Raw genomic sequence first — 16,930 nt, forward strand, 5'->3', positions numbered from 1 at the left:
TAGTCTGGCTTTTTTATGGCGGTTTTGGAGCAGTGGCTTCTTCCTTGCTGAGCGGCCTTTCAGGTTATGTCGATATAGGACTCGTTTTACTGTGGATATAGATACTTTTGTACCTGTTTCCTCCAGCATCTTCACAATGTCCTTTGCTGTTGTTCTGGGATTGATTTGCACTTTTCACACCAAAGTATGTTCATCTCTAGGAGACAGAATGCGTCTCCTTCCTGAGCGGTATGACGGCTGCGTGGTCCCATGGTGTTTATAGTTGCGTACTATTGTTTGTACAGGTGAACGTGGTACCTTCAGGCATTTGGAAATTGCTCCCAAGGATGAACCAGACTTGTGGAGGTCTATAAAAAATGTTCAGAGGTCTTGGCTGATTTCTTTTAATTTTACCATGGTGTCAAGCAAAGAGGCACTGAGTTTGAAGGTAGGCCTTGAAATACATCCACAGGTACACCTCCAATTGACTCAAATTATGTCAATTAGCCTATCAGAAGCTTCTAAAGCCATGACATTTTTTTCTGGAATTTTCCAAGCTGTTTAAAGGCACAGTCAACTTAGTGTATGTAAACTTTTGACCCACTGGAATTGTGATACAGTGAATTATAAGTGAAATAATCTGTCCGTAAACAATTGTTGGAAAAATTACTTGTGTCATGCACAAAGTAGATGTCCTAACCGACTTGCCAAAACTATAGTTTCTTAACAAGAAATGTGTGGAGTGGTTGAAAAACAAGTTTTAATGACTCCAACCTAAGTGTATGTAAACTTCCGACTTCAACTGTATATATATATTTTTTTTGTTGCTTAGAAAATAAAGGGGGGGGGGGGGGGCAAATAAATTCACTTCCACCTATTGGGACACCCTGACCTACTGTATGGAGCATTCTGGAGTTACAATGTCTTTGTTTTGGTGATTCAATTACTTTCAGAATTCAGTGGCTTTACTGTGCTGAATCATTCCCTCTCTCTCATATCAGTGATTTGATAAGAACAGTAAGTAGTGATATCAGATTATTGGGGAATCTAATTTGTATAAAACAAAATTATAAATGAGATTATTTGCCTGGCTTCAACTGTATGTGCATTTGCGGTAGACTGATAGCCATAGGCTTCTCTGCTGAAAATATTGTCGCCTAATGTTGAAAGGCTGCTGATGTATTCATTGTGTAAGGCATGGATAGGTATAAGAAATATCAGGAAAACTTCACTCTTCAATGATTAATCGTTAATTAACTCTCTGGGCGGTAGGCCAACACAGCCGTGGCATGGTTGACTTTTCTATCAAACCCGCATCCAAACCAATCTCAGGCTGTAGAGGCTAATTCTGTAGGCCTAAAGGATATATCTACATTTCATTTAGAAAACTAAATATTGGGCAATTATAATGACGTAGCTATAGCAAGCTTGACCAGCAAGCTTCAAATTCAAAATACATTTTGAATAAGCTAGGGAAGGATGGAGTCTCCCATCTGCATTCCCGTGCATTCCCATGTCATTTGAGTTATAGAAATAGCCTACCAAAATATGTCTAACACTTTCTAACACACAGCACTCGCTGACTACTTAGCATCCTAAAATCACCACATAAAATTCCTCCTTTCTCAAAAATGTTGTCAACAGAAACAAAATGAACAGATCTCTGAAAACCTCAAAATATTCTACATCCAAATATAGTGTTGTCATAGCGGGAATAATAACCTAGACCTACAAATCCCAATTTTTGGAAATGACGTAATGCAGATGAGAGACTCCATCCTTCCCTAGCTTATTCAAAATGTATTTTGAATTTGAAGCTTGCTGGTCAAGTTTGCTATAGCCTACCTTTAGTCTAAATCAATGTTTATCAAAACAGTTAAGTAGGCTAGATTGTAATGTTGTTCGGTAAAATAATTAGCTGCTCTCAGTCTGACACACAATGATCATCGCAAAAAAAATCATCCTACTTAAATATTTGGTCAATAGAAATAAGGAAAACATTTCTGAATACCTCTTAATGTTCTCCATTTAACAATAGGGATGTCATTATGAAAATACTAAGCTGTAGACAATAAATTAATTATTTTAGATACAACTGAAAATGCACGTTAAAGTTCAGCAGACATGTAAAAACAATTTATCTTGCAGTAATGCTCCATTTCGGGCAATCAAGCTCCATTTTATATATTTCGGATCCATTGGGGTCCAGATACAGACCCGACCCATTTTGGATCCGATTCTCTCTCAACTCTGACATGCTTTGGGTTGGATCTGGATCGGATAAATCAAGTATTATTTATTTTTTATGACCGGATCCTGTCAGGGTCGGGTAGGAATTTTACATATCCAATTAAGTTTGGATCTCAATTTCGGGATCCGAAAAGATCTTTAATGTGAACTATGTCAGATTAGCATGTTAGCATGCTAGTTATCCATTGGCATGTGTAGCGATGGTGAGACATACAGGTGTGAATGTTGACAGTAGCTGGTTAACAATCAGAAACATGAAATGGACTCGGGGCATGAGGATATACACAAACAAACACACATGCACACACAAGGACAGAGCTACCTGGAGCAGTGGTACATCCACTATTCTTCTCCTATGTTCACTATTGAGAAATAATGTGTACCATTTGAGTACAGTAAATATTTTCGGTTTCAGAGTAGTTTGAAAGACCGTAGAAAAATCTATGCGTGGGGTGGTGTCTTCAGATCCATTACTGTTACCTTATGTATAAAATAAAAATTTACACATGAAATAGTTAGATTTGTAAGGATAGAATAATACATAAATGCATTTTGGAGCGTCTGTGCTTATTCTTTATTGATTACAGTAGAATCCAGCTGTTGGTAATGATCGGTTGGGGAACAATTCACATTTAGGGATCAGAAAAATTGCTTTTGACATACTTCCAAGAATCAACGGAGATACAACAATATTTCATAGAAAAAAACTGGTTAATGAATATTAGAGTTCTGAAGGAGAAAGAGATAGTTCTGAATTATAGATAGATAAACATCCGCTGCGTCATGACCAACTGAAATGGAACGACCTCTAATAGATTGAACTCTAATGGAACATATGGATGGGTGATCAGACAGGCCAGGCATGCAAAGTGCATGTCTTAGTGCCAACAGAGAAGACCGAGTTTGGGGACTCAGAATGAGATTGAGGGGAAACAAGCTTTTTGACTCAATAATTTTGATAGCTGTCTTTGATAGCTGTCTTTCTACTGTAACTTCTCATTCTGATGTCCTGTCACTTATTCCAGGTTCTGCCTGCCAGCTGAAAATATTTGCCAGTGTGTGTGTGCGTGTGTCGGCTACCTACTGACGCTACAAGCGTGATTCAGAGAGATATTTTTTATTAGAGAAGAACGGATTACATTTTTCAATGCTAGTTAAGGATACTATAGTTATCACGTTTCACATTGGATTTATTAACTATAAAAAGGTTTTTATTTTAATTCTGGTGCCGGTCTGCACACACAGGCTTCTTTTCTAGCTAGCTAGCTGTGGTGCAACATTAAACTAGCTCTCGGAAGTCATTCAAAGCTCTTTCATAGAAGCCGCTCCTCTGTAGGTATAATTCTCTGGGCCTAATTCAGATAAAAACAAAATGCCCAGTGTTTAAAGTTAAGCCTCCACCCTCTATTGCTCTCTCCCAACCTGAATAATGTCAGTCGCATCTCGCGCCCAACACTTGTCTTTCCAATGCATGTAAACATCTATAGCCCGCTCCGTAGCAAGGTGCTCTATATAAAAAATGATTTCAGAGGTTTAAAAAGGAACAGAAAGGAACTATATAAAACATTACTTTTTGGGGGTTTGAACCGGTTCCAAACTTTATTTTGCTGGTCGGAACAGTGGAACGGAACAAAACAAATAATGGTTCTGTTCAGAACAAAACGATTGGAATTTTTTTTCGGTTCCAACCCCTGATAGAAACAGAAGATCCTGCAACTAACTGTACAGAATTGATTTTCTCATATCAAGGAAGCGATCGCAATTACTTTCACCATGTCACTTAAGGTCAAAGGACTCTCTTTTATCGGTCCTGCATCTGGGATGCGTCCCGAATGGCACCATATTCCCTAAATAGAGCACTACTTTTGACTCTCTCGCTGGTCAAAAGTAGCACAATAAATAGAGAAAAGGCATCATTTGGGATGCATCCCTGCTGCTGTCACACCATCTTCCCACCTCTCCTTTATTCTGTATTTTCTGCGTGCATGGGCAGTTTCAAAGAGGGCCTGATTGTTGCAGCACTTAAGATGTCAAAAATTGCATTAGAGGCAGCTGTAAAGGGGGAAAAGAAGAGGGAAAAAAGAAAGAAAAAAATAACATATTTGGCTGTCCCCTGCTTTGTGAGGAGGCATGGTTGATGTTTTCTTTTGTGGCGGTGTCAGGATTTATGTCGCCCAGGCCAGGCGGCCTCCATCTCTCACACACTCTCTCTGTTAGGGCCAAAGTCTCGGCTTCTCTCTCTCCCCCTTTCCCACTCTCCCCTCTCTCTCCTCTATGTAGTTGCTCAGAGACTGAGGGGTACATATTGAAGCCTGCCTGCCTGTTAGAGCCCTGGTGTCTATCTGCAGCCATTTGTTTTAAAAGCAGCCTGGTGAATAATCACAGAGGCTTAAGGCAGAAGTCCATCATGTAGAGGCTGGGTGGATTGTGTGTGTGCGTGCGTGCGTGCGTGCGTGCGTGCGTGCGTGCGTGCGTGCGTGCGTGCGTGCGTGCGTGCGTGCGTGCGTGCGTGCGTGCGTGCGTGCGTTCTGGGTGGGTTGTGCTCAGCTCTGTTCTGCCCAGAGGCCTGATGCTAGACTCAAAGAGATTCTGAGATCTATTCTCTGGCTAGAGATGGTGTGCGTCCCAACTGGCACCATATTCCCTTTATAGTGCACAAAAGTAGTGCACTACAAAAGTAGGAATAGGGTGCCATTTTAGACACACCCATGGGCTGACTAATGGGCCTCCATACTTTACAGCATCTTCCTCCTGAGACATACTATTCCGTTTATTTACATATTTTTGTTGACTTATTTAAATGTCTTTATACGTCTCAGAACTGGCTAGAAAGTATTTATTTTTATTTTGAGCTTAGATTGTTTATCATGTACATGTAAAAGCAAAGATCTCTTGCAATTTCTTAGAACACTGCCTGCTCTTTATACTCTCAGGAAGAGTTTTTACTCTCAGTGGGTATTTATAAATATGTACTGTACACTATAGTACACTCCTTTCTTTCTGAACTTACTAGTAATGTTTTTAGTTTCTCATAAACCAATGCGTTATTATTTTTCATTTAAAAGTATCCCTATTTCATATGAAGATTGATTATTAAGAGATATTGTTAACCAGACAAGACCCTTTGATTTCTTCTTTCATCTGTAGAGTAAGAGCATCATAGACGCTAGCAGCCCTTTACAATGCATGGTGATGATACCCCATAGCATTGCGCAAACACATCAAGGTACTATATACACTGAGTACACCAAACATTAAGAACACCTTCCTAATATTGAGTTGTACCCCCTTTTGCCCTCAGAACAGCCTCAATTAATCGGAGCATTGACTCTACAAGGTGTCGAAAGCATTCCACAGGGATGTTGGCTCATGTTGACTCCAATGCTTCCCACAGTTGTGTCAAGTTGGCTGGATGTCCTTTGGGTTGTGGACCATTCTTGATACACACGGGAAACTGTTGAGTGTGAAAAACCCAGCAGCGTTGCAGTTCTTGACACAAACTGGTGCGCCTGGTACCTACTACCATACCCCGTTCAAAGGCACCTAAATATTTTGTCTTGCCCATTCACCCTCTGAATGGCACACATACACAATCCCAGTCTCAATTGTCTCAAGGTTTAAAAATCGTTTTTTAACCTGTCTCCTCCCCTTCATCTACACTGATTAAAGTGGATTTAACAAGTGACATCAATAAGGGATCATAGCTTTCACCTGGATTCACCTGGTCAGTCTATGTCATGGAAAGAACAGGTGTTCTTAATGTTGTGTACACTCAGTGTATATACATATACATATTTGAATATACTGTAACATAGTTATCCTACTACATCTAACAGCAGGCAATTCAATTGAAAGGACATGATGATGAACCATTTTCGCACAGACTTGTTTTCTAAAGCATTTGTTTCCCACACCGCAGAGCCAACGTGTACAGTTCATCCAACACAGCAGTGCATAGTGCATACGGTACAGCACATTTCCTTTTTAAGGTCATCCAATTTAGATCTGCTGATGAACAAAAGGTGCAGCCCTGTTTTAGCCCGGAGCCCAAACTCAGCCTGAGCAGGTCAGAGCAGTAGCAGGGCTGGAGCAGGGACATGCCCAGGGAGTGTTAGACTGGATCCATGGACAAGACGTCTCCCTAACAATGCCTCACAGAGCCTGAGGAGCTCACAGCACAGTCACCACATCAGAGCCCTGGCTTGGTTGCAGGATGGCAGGCAGGACTTCACTAGCTGCAGGATAACAAGCAGAGCTTTTTACTAGCGTTGGTTTCTCCAGTGTCTCCAGTATGATATCAGCCCCTATGCCTGGCGGGGAAACAGGGCAGCCATTCTGGAGAGTTTGTTTTGGGAATTCTGGACATGTATGTCTACTATACTGTAGACATGATTGAGGTGGACATATTATTCCTACTAAATACAAGACATGCAACTTGTTTTCAAATCGTAATTGCTTAAACTAAATTTTAGAACATATTTAGTCAACATGAATGTAGCAGATTCACGTTCAAAGGAAAAACTAAACAGTTCACAACCTTGAAACATGAGATTTTTAGCTAAATGGCGGTTCTTCTCAACTCTGAGACATTTACATATTTCAGAAGACAGGGAAAGCCTTGGGGAACATTTTGGAACGCCAGATCAGCATGACATCCATGACGGCTTCAGGTTCAGCACAAGAGCAGTCAATCTGTATGAGCGCCATCATAGCCTCTTTCTACAGCGTTTAATACACTGACCCAAATCAAATAATCAAATCAAGCTTTATTTATACAGCACATTTCAGACATGGAATGCAACGCAATGTGCTTCATAGGAAAAACTAATAAATAACAATTAAAATAAAAGCTGAAATATTTACTACACAACAAACATACGATAAAAAACAAAAGAATGACAAAAACTGAATGACTAAAAAGCACCCTAAAGAAAAGAAAAGCTAAAAAGATGCGTTTTAAGATCACTTTTAAATATGTCCACAGTTTCGGCCCCCCCTCAGGTTCCCTGGCAGGCTATTCCAGAGGCTGGCGGTATAATAACTAAAGGCTGCCTCTCCATGCCTCTTGGTCCTACGCTTTGGGATAGTTAAATGGCCAGTGCCAGAGGACCTGAGGGACCTACTGGGTACATAACTTAAAAGGATGTCTGACATGTATTGGGGTGCACAATCATGGATTTACCCAACACAACATTATTATTAAAACACTGGCAAAGGGCTATGTCTCTGGAGAGTTAACTGAAGGTAGGTAGGTAGGTAGGTCGGTAGATGTGTGGGTATTATTAAGCAGGTGGAAGGTCAGATAAATGGAGAGACTGGAGGAGAATCACTTTCATTGAATTAGTGATAGGAGGTGATCTCTCTGTAGGTAAATGAGGAGGATGACAGGTGCTGCTCTGTATTGCGACCGCTGGACGCTGGGTGAGGTCATCCAGAGGTTGGACACTCACACAGGTCGGTTTGGATCAGAGTGTTATTTAATTCCTGACACCTATAAGACTACAGGGACCTCTCGCCTCTTCCCTTCCCCTGAATACCGGCCCTGGCCCGTCAGCCTGCTCCCAAAGGGCCGTGGTTACAGGGAGGAGGGTTGCGGTTACAGGGGTAGCTGTGACAGTGTTTTAAAGGGCAGACACATCCCCTAGGAACAGCTGTAAAACTCAATACAAGAGACAAGCGTGGAGGTAAGAGGTATCACAGAGCACAGGGGACTTGTGGAGATAGCAGCAAAGGGCAGAGAACCATGCTGAGGTAGGACAGAGTACAGGGGAGAGAACAGTTATGGATGTCTGAATGGCAAGTCTTGGTGTGTAGTCCACCAACAGAATTAGAACAGAAGTACCAATGCAGACCACTAACAGAGTCAATCAGTTGTGGAAAGTACCCCAGAAATCAAAGAGTTTCACTATAACAACATACATACAAGATCTTGGCATGATTAGGCCTAGGAAATATGCGACGAGTTTGTATTACCTAGTATTTCAGGCTTGGCAAACACACAGCAGCTGTACATTAGTTCAACAGAGTAAATTAGTTTAACATAATTGTATTGATTTCTATCTAAGAACCAGAAGTCATGCAGTTCTCAGATGGGTACTTTGTATAATTACTTTACCTGCATATTTTATCATTTCAATATAATTCTAATTTAGTTCTCAGCAGTTTATAACGTTTTGTTTTGACAAGCAACTTCTATCTTTTTCCCTAATTTGCTTCAGCGCTAGAGATATTTTAGTCTTGTAATGCCAAACAAGTGTTTTTTGTGGTTGTTGTCTCAGGTGCTGTCTTGGAGAGATTCCAGACTCTCTCAGGATGATGCCAGTTTATAGCACATTAGAGAACATGATGAAGAACTGAGGGTGAATCCCAAATGGCAACCTATTCTCTATATAATGCACTTATTTTGACAAGAGCCCTATGCACCCTAGTCAAAAGTAATACACTATATTGGGTGTCATAGGGTGTCATATAGGGTGTCACTTGGGATGCAAATTTAGTCTATATGCTTGGGCCTTACTAACATTGCAGTCACCTGCCCATCCGTTCACCAAGACACAATCTGAACCTGAGGTGACTTTAAATGTAGTAGGCCATGACTGCTGAACATTGATTGACCATCGATAAGTTGATTACCATGGGGGGGTCAGATTCAGACAAAGCAGATGATTATACTCACACATTATGTAAATCCATGACGTTTACCATTCAGTCCGTCTTTGTGACAGCGCAGCAAGGGTCCAAAAGTGCAGATTGCCTTTGCAATCAGCTGCTGAGACAAGCAATCAACAGCATATCCCTGAGGGAGTTTTCAATTTCAATTACACCAACCTCTTTTTGGATAATATACAGGACACTTTCTCCCAAGTCCAGTTCCTTTTGTGTCAGTTTATATTTGGTCTATTTTTGTCTTTTTGGGGCATTTTGCTATATTTTTTCAGAGCCTTAATCCATGAAATACAAAATACATACTGTACCCACTCTAAAATGTACAAAACGAGTCAATATGAATGAAGTTACCTTGCTATCAATATGCCCCTTATATTTGCATGAAATGTATGAGGAAAATCTGTTGAATATGCTGTTAAATGTGTCTTCTCTCCTCTGAATATGAATGCTGATTATAGATTGTTCTTCTCAGTGCCTCTGGATCCTTTCTAATGTCCTAGCAGATCTCTGCAGGTTTATCACAGAGCAACAGAAGAGTAATGGCTATGTAAGAAAGGAAAGTCCACCAGGGACGTGTACTACATCATTCAGATGTAACACCACCATCTGTTTAGTGGCGCCGCAAACGGCAAAATCAGTACTTAGGATCAGCCATTTATAGAGATACCTGTAAAACTGAGAGCCAGGCAGTAGGTATACCTGTGGACGAGCAGGTCTGGAGTCAGATTCCCTGATTCCTGATCACGAGACAGGGTTAGCTAATGGGCGATATGGGTGTTCATTTATCAAGGTCCAGGCCGGTCAGCGCTTTAAGACAGATTGCTCTGGGTTTCTCCTTGCTCCTCTCCATCATTAGCTGTTCAGGAATGTTTACAGAGTTTGCAACATAAAAATTGAATTCAGTTGGGTAAATTGGGATTGTTTCAGTCCCTGACTCGTTCCCAGCATCGTGTTTACTCCATTAGTGACTATTTATAAAGTGTTGATGGATGGTTTATAATACATGCCATTTAGCAGACTCTTTTATCCAAAGCAAATTATAGTCATGCGCGCATACATTTTATGTATGGGTGGTCCTGGGAATTTAACCCACTACGCTAGCGTTACAAGTGCCATGCTCTACTAACTGAGCTACCAAGGGCCACTATAAAAGTGCTATGAGGCATTTGACTGTGCCATTTGGGATGCAACCTGTATTTTACTTGAAGGGCATATGAGCAGTTAGTTTCACCTGGATCGTTGCCCTTCAGAACGTACCTGAAGCCTGAGGACTCATTGACCAGAACAGGGTAATAGAGGAGAAAAGGTGTGAGGATATTGACAAAATGTAATCCCAGAAATTAGAGGTGCCTAACAGCTTTGGGAGTCCTCCTCTTGTCGTTTTGAAAGGGGGAATCTTTGACTTGGCAGCTCTCTGAGGACCTGGCTGCTGCTATTGGTCCTCGTAGCCTTTAGCTTTATACCAACAGGACGGATGAGACACTTATTTAGCCCCTCAGCTTCCCAGGGCGTTCCAGCAGAACGGTTTGTAGTTGAGTGTGTATTCAGAGGGGTTCCGCTCTGGGAAGAATACATCCCAGTGTTGAGACATGGTGTGAAATCAAATTACCACAAACCCTGTCAGGTGTTTCACATTGTACAAGACACGGAACGAGAGAACATGCATTCATTTGCTGCATCTCTTTCTCTCTCTTACTCGCTCTCTCCTTCTCCCTCTACCTCTCCCTCTCCTTCTCTCTCTCTCTCTCTCTCTCTCTCTCTCTCTCTCTCTCTCTCTCTCTCTCTCTCTCTCTCTCTCTCTCTCATACACACTCTCTCTTTCTCTCTATCTCTCTCTGGTTTTCTCTCTAAAGCCATGATGAGTAGTCTCATGTATATATTAACAGCTGGACACCAGTGTAAGACCCACAGTGGTTCCTCTGCTGTGAGGGTTAATTGGAAAACATCACACTCTGAATAACAACGTCTGGCTTCTCTTTGTGGACACAGAGCATAAATAATCACTCACATCTTAGCAGGGATCCAGTTTAGATAAGAGGAAAAAGCCTGCCTTTGTTTCTGCCGTTATTGTTCACTGGTTGAGTCATGAGCTGTGTGAGCAATGCAAGTCAATGATCTCCCCAGGGAAGAAACCCAACATGAATGCCTTCTCTGGACAATGTCTCAAAGCTGACGTTTATAGATCCACAACAATGGACGTTTTTCCCACCTCTGTCCCCTTACATGATTTTCAATTGTTCATGTCAGCTTGTGCCTAAGTTTCTAAAAAAACTAAAAAAACATGCTGTCAATCAAAGTGTAATAATCATTAAGTGCTTTGAAATGCGAAAATCATAAACCTCAACCTTTTGTGTTGATCTGGTGTATAGCTGAGCCCGTAGTGTCACCTCCAGCACTAAGCCAGAGAGTTTTTGTGTTTGTGAGATGCCGGACAAAAGGCAATGTTAAAACCTTCCAGCAACTCCTGCCGTGTCTACAGATATCCCCCAAACAAACAAAAACTGGTAAATAGTCGCTTATAGAAACAGTCAGTCAGTGGCTAGCTGCCGGCAGAGACTTCTGAAGGGCTCTGGCTAGTATTACTTAGCCAGCTAGAAGGATGAAGTAGGAAGTTAACGTTAAACGGGGCCTACCTCCGCAGGAACAAGAAAATAGGCTACTAAGTTCTCATAATAACTTTCTTAGTTAGGAACTAAAAAACAAAAACAATATGAACATCTCCTATCTTCCATATAGGTCTACATTAAAATGCAATCAAAATGCAAACAATACAGTTAATACGTTTTCATTTATATCGGTGGTTGTTTGTTCTTATCGCGATCGCCCACTGGAGGTGATAGTTTACCCATTACCCACTTTTTTTTACCACAACATCGCTGATATTAATACAGAATTGTAAGTAATACTCTAATAATTCATGTGAATGTGATAATAAGATCATCTGTGTGCTCTATAGATGTCTGTTTGTGCAGAGCTTGATTAGTAACGCCTAGGAATACAAATGTGAGCCCTATGTAATTTGAGAAAAGAGATATCTATGTTGCGAGTTGATGATATGCAATTAATCATTACAACTGACTGTACAGATGCTACGTGTCAGTGGGAATCATTTCTCATATTTCCCCACTTTCAGGGGTATAACATTACAATTGTATAGCTAATAGGCTATGAGTTTGTAGATCGACTAAGGTAAATGACCCTACAGCAGCCAAGGTGATAATGGCTAGGGCAATTTCTGCTGTTCTCCATTATCAGCCAAGGTGATAATGGCTGGGGGTGGGGCGGGGGGACTCAGCTGTGATGGGCGGCAAGTGTCGGCTCTATGGCAGCCTTATGATGAATTACCTTTCTGGGTCTGAATGATAGGACTGATACTGAATGATACCAGCACACAATTGTTCTGTCAGCAAGTCAACGGGGACCGCTGAGAAATAAATAAAGAATAGCAAAGAAATGAACTACAATTCAAGATGGCTTTTTTATTTTTCATTACAGGTGCCATCTCTCATATACAGTATATCTCAATATACTCTGTTATGGGACAGGAAATGGGGAGATAGACACAACCATCCTCTAAGAGAGGGAAGGCATAGTTTTGAAAGAAACATTCTGTATGCACCTTTTGCATATGTTTGTAATGCCATGTAGAGTGTATCTTTATGATTACATACAGCAGAATGGTACATAAATTCTGCACATCATATTCTCACCTTGATATTATTTCATTTTACCCAACAGTTCATGCCGTTCACATTCCAGGTAATGATTTGATGGCTGTGTGTTGTAAAAACCGTAACCTCTATTGTTCTTTATTAAGAAAAGGCCTGGCAATGACATTTTATTGTTAAACAGAGATTCTGATGGAGATCTCCTCTTTCCTTCCCTTCACAGCTCAGACGATTATTATGAGTACGGACACGATAATGGTGAGGAATCATATGAGTCATACGGTGAGTTAATAACTGTTTTGAAGTTTTTGTCCTATATCTAGGAGATATAAGAAAGCTCAGGAAATATACATTATTATTATTATTATTATTATTATTATTATTATTATTATTATTATTATTATTATTATTATTTGTACACATATTTAACCCCTTTTTGGGTAGGCAAAAAACTACCTTCATCCTCCATAAAAAATAATTAATCGGTGCCAGTTACCTTCAGACGAGTCCTGTGACACTTGTGGGGGTCGTAGAGCAAAACGGAGAACACCATCGTGTTTGAGAGAATCTCCCCTTTCCATAGAGGGATCAGATTAGTTTGTAGCCCAAACGGTTCGGACGCTACAAACAGAAGTTGGCATATTGACTGTACCGTCTTCAGATGATTCCCCTGACGCTTGTGGGGGTTGTAGAGCATAACAGAGGACACAATCGTGTTCATGAGAGTCTCCCCTTTCCATCGAGTGGTCAAAATAGGTAGGTCAAACAATTCGGAAGCAACAAATGTTTTTGTGAGAAGACCGATTTTTGGGATGTCTCATGGTCTGACAAACACCGCTCTAGCTCTGCCACCTTTCACAGCAGATGCAGAAGTGCGATATCGGTGGATGCGGTGGATTGAGACGGATATCTCTAGTTTAAACTGACAGATTTTGAATGGGATTTTTTTATTATGTTACTTAGATTGACGCACTGGTGCATCAATTGACTCTAGGGGTTTTTAAACCCACATGCAATGTAATTCCCCTCAATAGGTACTACATACCTTTTTGGACACATTTGTTGTAGACGTATCGTTAGCGTTATTCAGGATGCCAGGTGATGGGATAACATGAGGCATGTTCTATGTCAATATAATGGTAAAAGAATTGCTGAATGATTATTCTGTTTCACAACTGAATTAGGCCTCTTTTATGCAACTCCATATGAACAGTGCTCATTTTTCTGACAATGTCAAACACAATTCTGTTATTATAAAGGTTGGGGATGTCTGATAAAGACATAGTAATTCTATAAAGCGGGGCATGGCTACGTCTACAGAATGTCCTGACTGTATTCATACATAAACCATGAGTGATAGAGTAACTGATATGCCTTGACGTCTGGTTTTCTAATATAGCTTTAACCATGGTTTTATTTTCTGGTGTAATGACTTGAGCACTGTATGGTTCCCGTTTCAGTCACTGAGCCGTTAATGTCATCTCATTACCCAGGTCTCCTCTTGCTTTGGCAGATGTCAATTCTTACAGCACTTCACAGTAAATGTATACAGTTGACACCAGACTGAGACACTATGTGTAACGTGAAGGACTTACAGTATATGTTCTTCAGTCCATAATGACTTTGTAATTGACCATAACATAGCATAGGAGCCTATAAGAGCGTTGGACCAGTAACCGAAGGTTGCTGGTTCGAATCCTTGATCCGACTAGGTGAAAAATCTGTTGATGTGCCCTTGAGCAAGGCACTTAGCTCTAAATGCTCCAGGATTGCTGTCAATAATGGCTGATCCCTGACTGTGAGGCTGTCTCAGGGGAAGTGGGATATGCAAAAAACACATTTCCAATTCACACGTGTATAATACACACATGTACATGGGTGAAATAGGACAAATGTAAGCACCCACCTAATTGTTGTCATTGTAACTGAAAGAGGAGCTTATTCATATTCCAATTTGCAATACAGATTAACACACAGGAATAATGTGGCAAGAAACTCTGGCTGAAAAGTGTTAAGAACTACCCTCCAAAAGCACACACACACAGCGGATAACTGTACAACGCTAAATGCTTTCTAACAGGTCAAAAGAAAGAGGTGTTTGACGGTTAAAAGGAAGGCGCTGTTTAAACGATAAACAGAGTTGATGGTACATAGCTGATCTCTAAACACAAGGTTACCTTGGTCACTGTCTCTCTAAAGTGAGTGCCAGAGAAACGGTGACACGTTTAATTAGAAAGTATTGGTTATGGGCTGCCAGCGGAGACCATGTCAGGGAAAAAACAGTCCTTTGTGAGCCTCTGCTCTGCTCCGGGGATGAGACTCTGCTGGCTAGAGATCACACAAAGGCTGCCATCGATGTAGCAGGCACTTGGCACATAGACAGCACAGGGCCTGAATGAGGTCTGATTTGGGCTAATGGTTATTGCAACCTTTTGCTAGGAGCCACTACACTGGCTCTTTGCAAGTAGCTATTTGATCTTCTGTTTCAATTATCTAAATGTATCCTTCTAGGTGAATGACAAGCTTCTTGGTGGATTTTCTGTTTGAAGTACAGAGGCTGTGGGAGTCTTTTGTTGTTCCAGTTGGATAAGCCATATCAACATCAGACTTTCAAAGGATTCTGGGACCAGAAAGTCCATGATGCTTGATTTGTGGTCACTGTTGAAGACAGAACCTTGACATAATTTAACTATTTTTGCCTGGATTGATGCCTGATTGTCGCATGATAGCTGAATGCTTACCTCAGTTCCAGGCTAAGGAAAATAGAACAAAATATTTGTCCAATAACCTGTTGACATCAGTGTAAAAATTACATAAAAATCTGAGTTACACAAGAGTGTGTGTGTGTTTGTGTGTGTGTGTGTGTGTGTGTGTGTTTGTGTGTGTGTGTAAGTAAGTGTTTCTTACTGTTGTTTCCCTATAAAGCAGGTCAGGAGGAGTGGACAACTAATCGCGGCAAGGTGCCAGCCGCACGGACGACCAAGGGAGTGTACAGAGAGACGCCCTACTCCAGATATTGAACTGATTATACAACAACCTGCACAATCCCTCACGGACGTGTCATCATGTAATGGATTTTATACGGACGCTCCCTTCTTTTTAGAATAAAAACACTCAATCGTAAATGTGGGTTTTAAAAACAGAAGAACCTGGTATCATGTCAAGACTGTTTTCACCAGAATAATGTGTATAATTTAGGTAATCTACCCACTCCTAAACAAGTAGATATCTAAATACTCTGGACCCGGTTATAGAGGGATTGGTCACTTGAATATGTTAGTGATTTAGTTGTAGAGAGGTGAAGTATTGTAGATATTTTTTCCTGAGGGTGATTGGTCAATTGTGTCCCTTGTAAATGAAACCTTTCCAATCAGAAAACAGAAAGATCCTGAAATACATATTGTTGTTTGATCTCCTTTTGTAAATGATAGTTCTTTAGTGTTAAAGGGCTTATAAAAGCATGGTGTGGAATCATTGTGGATTGTGTCAACTGTTTTCTTCCTATCTTAAAACGTGTGTAGACGTGTGTGTTTCTGTTTAATTTCCCCCTTTAATCAAACTTCAATCACAGGCCATACTCTCCTTTTGTGTAGAGATCCTCAGTTAAAGAAATATTCAAGAGCTGCAAAACATTTTATGTAAAGCTCTTAATAATTCATTCCAATCTATTATTTTTTAGGGGTTTAAACCCTGAAATGCTTTCAGACAGTGTAATAATCAGTTTCTTGAGACATTAAACCATGTAGAATTGGTCTGGTAGCAGAAATAGTGTATTACCATATTAACCTTCTCCGCTTATGTAAGCCCTTTACATTTTTCTTCTTGGTTGATGCTCAATAAACATTTTGAAAGAAGTACGTTTGTGTTCAAGAGCCTAATTCTGTATTTACATAGCTAAATAGAAAAACACTATAATCTAAACTAACAAAACTAACATTGGAAAGAATGATGCTGACGATAATATTGAAATGCTCACTTTAATACAGGTTTTTATATTCCGTAATGAATGTATAGACTCTTGAGCGATACCATGTTGATCAAGAATGAACTTCTGAATAATATGATAACATGTAAAAACGGCATAAAAGTTAACATTATTTTAATGAAAAATCTTAAAACTGAATGCAAGCAACGAAACAACACAATTTTGTAAGAACTGCGTTGCATATTTGTATTTTACAATTCAGGTAATGTTTTGTAGGGAATAGTTTTGATACAATATCAATCACAGATTTAAGTCTTTGATGTTGTGTTTTTTTCATATGCTATCTCTTAATAAAACGGATCAGTTTACAGCATATGTAACAGGACACTGACATGTACAGTAACAATGGCATCGGCACCTATATTTTATTTCTTGCCTATCT

The 16,930-nt window shown here is 40.3% G+C and overlaps 1 protein-coding gene across 3 annotated transcripts in view; it reads left to right on the forward strand.

Moving 5' to 3' along the window:
* The window catches only part of LOC121571954 (KH domain-containing, RNA-binding, signal transduction-associated protein 3), a 176,408-nt gene extending 159,991 nt beyond the window's left edge, over positions 1 to 16,417 (forward strand). For 2 of the 3 annotated variants that reach the window (XM_041883758.2, XM_041883760.1), the window contains exons 8-9: positions 12,787 to 12,845; positions 15,489 to 16,417. In XM_041883758.2, coding sequence (XP_041739692.1) covers positions 12,787 to 12,845; positions 15,489 to 15,583 — 154 coding nt within the window. In that variant the 3' untranslated portion in view covers positions 15,584 to 16,417. The remainder of the gene's footprint in view (positions 1 to 12,786; positions 12,846 to 15,488) is intronic. The other variant, XM_041883759.1, reaches the window with a different exon arrangement.
* Positions 16,418 to 16,930: the final 513 nt, after the last annotated feature.

The sequence above is a fragment of the Coregonus clupeaformis genome, chromosome 8 (genome assembly GCF_020615455.1).
Source record: "Coregonus clupeaformis isolate EN_2021a chromosome 8, ASM2061545v1, whole genome shotgun sequence".
Lineage (NCBI taxonomy): Eukaryota > Metazoa > Chordata > Actinopteri > Salmoniformes > Salmonidae > Coregonus > Coregonus clupeaformis.